Here is a 5593-nt window from a genome sequence, read left to right as displayed (position 1 = left end):
CAGGCTCTGAGCTGTCAGCACAGAGCCCAATGCGGGGCTCGAACTCACGGACCGTGAGATCATGACCTGAGCCGAAGTCAGCCGCTTAACCGACTGAGCCACCCAGGCGCCCCAATGGAATTTTAAGAGTAAAAAGCAAAGTCACTGTCACCAGCTGTATTAATTACTAAGATCTGTAACTCTAAACCCATCTTACTCCAGAAAAAGTATATATAAATTAAGCGGATTTGAATTTACTCTGAATGACAAAATAAAGCAACATGAAAAATATTCTAATTGCACAGTATCAAGAAGCATGAAACCCATGCAAGAAGTTGTAGGGGAACAGATGCTGTGCTGGCTAGTGCAATAGAAAGTCTACTATCAGCTGGTATTACAAAATACAGCGTAAAAACAAGTTATTTTCTTTTTGTGGGCATTGTATCACTCAATAAATGAGCTGACTTGGGAATTTATTTGGAACTAAATTCAATCCTCAACACTCGTTCTCTGTGATATTCAGCAACAAGGGACTGTAACTTAAACAGCAAACTCTTTTACTTCTAGACCATGTGTGAGTTACTTTTTAAAAAATATTAAAATTCAGTGATCCCAGGATTCTGCATTTTATGAGTCAAACGTACGTCTTAAGTATAACTCACGGTTATAGCAAAAAGGTGCTCAATATTTCGTATGATTTGTCATTAACCGAAGTTAATAAGAACCACTCCCAAAGATTAATTAGGAAGTCCACATCACTTCTGTGAGGCAGGAAAGAAAGACAGTATTACACCCAGAGCTGAATGGGTGTGTTTAGAAGGTGAGAGAACCCGCAGAATTCTGCTAACTGCCTAGAATTAGCAGCAGTGTCTACGTTCACACCTGGCTCTGTTCTTTATCCTCTGTTCTCTTCTATTAGAACAGCTTCTGCTCAAATGAGAAGAGCCAAAGAAAGGCAAGCATTCCGCTTAATGGTGACTGAATTTTGGATAAAACTTGACAGTCAAATTGAAACACAAATCAAGCCCAGATTCAGTTGGCTTCCAACCTTCTGCTATGTGTCCTGTATTCATGGTAAAGGTCAAAGGTATCTCATCTCAGGTGTATAACCCAAGGGTATTTATTTCTTCACCTATAACTTTGCCTCACTGGACTTTAGACCCCTGTTTATTCAACACGCAGCAATGCGAACATACACTGTCAACGTAAGAGGCGATAGGAGGGTGACTCACATGGTAAAGACGTCAAGTGTGTCTCCAGCAGTTCTTGCCATCTCAAAGTAGGTTTGCAGGATGTTGACAGTTCCAGAGAGCGCTTCATGACCACAGCCACAGAAGAGGGCAACCCCAGCGTAGAGCAGGATGGTGGCAATCAGAGAGGCATAGGGAATGCCTCCCAGGCATTTAATACAGCACTCAAAACACCCTGCAGAAGACCGACGGGAAAATGTTAGAAATTTATATTTTTTTCTTCATCTAATTAAAAAAAAAAGTCAGCATTATGGGAATGTATATTTGCATTTAAAGATGACATCAGGTCAACACACACATCCAGTCCTAGGCTGCCCTGGGGGCTATAAAAATCAGGTTTCTTAATTATATGCCCATCCTCCACAAATAAGAGAATATTTACTTCCATTGTTCTATCCCCCAGACCAACAGATGCCCTTCCTTCCCAACTCAGACTTCCCACAATCTTCACGACGTGCATACATATCATTCTACCTTCACTTTATTGCTGTCAGTTTCACATGCTTGAGTTTTTATTTCAATGACATTTACTCTAAGGAACTCCCTGTAGCTGTGTTTTTAAAATAGTGAGTCAAAACCTATTCAATGTGAACCCAATTTAGTGAACTTCAACCAGAAATTTTGAGAAGTTTGAGAGAATAGACTAGAGACTATCTGAGAACATTGCATGTAGCAAGGCAAATTACATTAAAATCTTTTGAGTTAAGAGAGTAGTGTACGTTAGCTTTGTAGTGACTCAAATGCAGAACCCAGTTCTTGGCTGTGGTGCATGACTGAAAGCAATGAGAAAGATACGGGCACAGGAGAAAAGAGAGACGAGGATGGGTAAAATCTTGACTCTATCACTTTATGTTTTTCAGTAGGTTTATTCTTTTCATTTCATCATTTGTAAAAGGGTGACAGAATTTCCCTCAAATCATTCTTGTGAGCATTAAGTAGGTAATCACACTACTGGGTATTTACTCAAAGGATATGAAAACACTAATTCAAGAAGATATCTATGCACCCCTGTGTTTATGGCGGTATTTATTTACAACAGCCAAATTACAGAAGCAGCCCAAGTGTCCATTGACAGATGAACGGTTAAAGAAGACGTGGTGTGGATATGTATATACGTGTGTGTGTGTGTGTGTGTGTGTGTGTGTGTAATATTATTCAGCCATAAAAAAGAATGAAATCTTGCCATTTGCAATGACATGGATGGAGCCAGAGTGTATTACGCTAAGCAATATAAGACAATCAGAGAAAGACACATACCGTGTCTTGATTTCATTCATATGTGGAATGTAAGAAATAAAACAAATGGGCGCACCCAGCTGGCTCAGTGAGGAAAGCGTATGACTCTTGATCTCAGGGTGATGAATTTTAGCCCCGCATTGGGTGTAGAGTTTACTTAAAAATAAAATCTTAGAAACAGAAGCAAACGAACAAAGGGAAAAAAGGAGACACACCAAAAAACAGACTCTTTACTATAGAGAACAGATGGTTACCAGAGGGGAGGTGGGTGGGGGGGATGGGTAAAGTAGGTGATGGGGATTAAACAGTACACTTAACTTGTGAGCACTGAGTAACGTACAGAGTTGTTCAAGCACCCCATTGTACACCCGAAACTAATATAACATTGTAGGTTAAATACATTGGAATTACAATGAAATACAATTTAGAAGTGAGCTAATAAAAAAATAAAATAAAAGTGTGTCAATACATAAAATAGTGCATGACAAACAGTAGCTACTCAATAAATATCATATCCACCATTGCTAGACACACCTTTAACTATATTGAGATGAACTATGATTGTGTTGTAATGTGGTTTTCAAAAACACGTTGACTACAGTAATCACTTCTGTTTTTTAAAGTTTTGTCATGTTAGTCTTTTGAAAGATAACTTTTTGTTTAAGACATCAGGCTGTTAGTATCAAAAATAACTGTGAGAATTTGCTAGGTATCTTCTAAGAGATTAACTAGAATGCCTACGTGTGTATGTTTTGCAATAAGACATATTGATGAGGTACTTTGCACCAGTTGCTGGTGAGAAAGGAAACACAAAGGGCTACCAGGCCCAGAGCAACTCCTACGATGATCTCAGTTTCCCCTCCATCTACCTGTGCCCCTCCCTCCCCCTACCCCCATTCCAGAGATTTCCTCCTACTCTTCTCCTTTTGGAAATTCTTGATCCAATCTCCTTTTGTAATGCTGAAGCCTCTCAAAAACTCTCCATATAACTGACTCTTCCTTTCTGCAGAAGCAAATAAAAAATGAGATTGGAAAATGGATTGTTATTTATTGTACTTAAGTCATAGGAAGATCTGCGTGCACCTTATCTAGAATGTATATGTGTTTATAGTTAACATATGATTCATGCAATAATTGTAAGCTTCCTGTGTGAAGTAACTCTACATTTAGAGAGTGGTCTAGACGGCTAATTTGAACACTGATCATTGGAACTGGCCTTCTTGAGAGAATTATGGCTCACCTCTTCTGCCCCAGAGGCAAATAAAAAGAAATCAGAACACCTCTGCACTTTCAAAGCAATTGTTATTTACAGAAAATCATTTCCTAAACCTTACTCCCCTGACACACACACACACACACACACACACACAGACATGTGCGTGCGCACACACAGAATGTGGGGAAGCAGAAAACGGTAGAACAGATTGACACTTCATACGATGGGAAGCGATTTCACTAGCAGATGGATGAGACCACAGTGTGTAGCCCCTGAATGTCACTGAATACAGTCTTGAGTGGAGATTAACAGGAGAGCAGAAAAATCTTTGAACTACTCTCTGTCTCTCCATGTTGTAAAATCTTCACCTTATTGATTATGTAAAGATAAAGGAAAACAAGAAACAAAATCAGTACCAACCCAAAGAGGAGTTACCCCTTATCTTGGGAAGCGCCCCAAACACTCCCATGATTTCAAACCCCATTGTGATTTCTCCCTACTATTGTTCTTGAAGAATTTGATATAGGTATGCGGGCCTTCCTCTGCAGTCAGAGCTGTCAAAATCAGATTAATGTAATGTAGTCAACAAAACCCTTCGGAATAGAAGTCTAAAGAGAAAGAAAGAGTCCGAACATCAAATTCACAGATAGGAATTATCTTTGCTGGGTCCTCCTAAAGCTTTTAACAAAGCAAAAATAAAATCAGAATGAGGTCCAGGGACAAATGAAGAGGTAAGCCTATAGACGGTCACTAAAATGCCACTGACGACTTTTGATTAATTTTGTTCATCTGAATTCTAATTCAGAGTCAGTTTCTACTTCTTTTACATTTTCTCAGTTGTGGTTTAGCAGTTACCAGTTACCTAGACTGTATAAGTTCAGGAGGTGGGGTGGGGGGGGGTTGTTAGTGTCACGGTCTATAGGATTAATTACATACAGCTTTAACTGAGCAGTGCCTTCTAAATTTCGACAAACATGAGAAAAATTTCAATACTGCGTTAAACCCAAATTGACGACCCCGAGTTCAACGGCATTTCTGAATGAGTTTAAGGTCTCCAAATCGAACGGATTTTTTTTTTCCTCCCTGTTGAAATGCGGCCATTTAAATCCCTCAGAATTCCATCATCCCTACTGACAAATCCAGGTTTCTCTAAACCTCCCTCACTGCCACGTTAGGCTCGCCTCCTTCAATTTAAGTCCCAATCCTCTGCAAGAGTTTTACTCAAAATAAGAAACAGTAAGAATCTTATCATGCACATTCTGCACTTGGGATGGTCTAGATCCTAACTGCCCCCGCCCTGCCACGGGGCCCGAGTTGCCTGTTGGATTTAAAAGAAGACTCTCCGAACTCCCGTCGGGGGAAGCAGAGCATCACTTCAGCCTTCTCTCCAGCTGCCAGAATCCCACAGAGCTGCTGGCAGGAGAGCATCTCTCCACCCACAGTGAGAAGGAGCCTTGGCAGAGCAGCAGAATCACCATGGCAACCGTGCTCTGGGGCCCGGGACGTGCTCCCAACAATCATCCTTTAAGGCTGAGGCTTCTGCTGCCTCCCACCACCACGTTTTCACTGCCCCTCAAACGAGAAATCACTCCATTTAGTGATGATCGGTGAGAGCGTCATACGCGGAGGGCCGGCACGGGAGAAAAATAACATTTCTTGAGAAGATCTCTATAAAGACAATAAAGATGAAATTTGCACAGCAAACGCTTTCAGTACAAGCTGTGAGGAGAACAGGGCCACCGACTCTCAAACAGAGCCGATGGTTCTAATGCTGAACGTGGAATTTACATGCCGTCCGGTAGATACTACCAGTACGCGCACAGAAGCACTTCTCACACCTACCCGGTTGCTGGCTGTATTTTCTCAAATTAACACTACGCCTTTAATCTCATATGAAAAAATACATCGAAGG

At 40.8% G+C, this 5593-nt stretch overlaps 1 protein-coding gene across 1 annotated transcript in view; it reads right to left on the bottom strand.

Moving 5' to 3' along the window:
* Positions 1–5202, bottom strand: part of GPM6A (glycoprotein M6A) — a 48978-nt gene extending 43776 nt beyond the window's left edge. Inside the window, exons 1-2 of the mRNA XM_049630098.1 lie at positions 5000–5202; positions 1212–1448 (exon numbers count right to left, since the gene is read on the bottom strand). Coding sequence (XP_049486055.1) covers positions 1212–1448; positions 5000–5202 — 440 coding nt within the window. The remainder of the gene's footprint in view (positions 1–1211; positions 1449–4999) is intronic.
* Between the last annotated feature and the right edge of the window lie 391 nt (positions 5203–5593).

Source organism: Panthera uncia, chromosome B1, assembly GCF_023721935.1.
Source record: "Panthera uncia isolate 11264 chromosome B1, Puncia_PCG_1.0, whole genome shotgun sequence".
Classification (NCBI taxonomy): domain Eukaryota; kingdom Metazoa; phylum Chordata; class Mammalia; order Carnivora; family Felidae; genus Panthera; species Panthera uncia.
The sequence above is the reverse complement of the archived record's forward strand: the minus strand, read 5'-3'. Positions and strand labels throughout refer to the sequence as shown.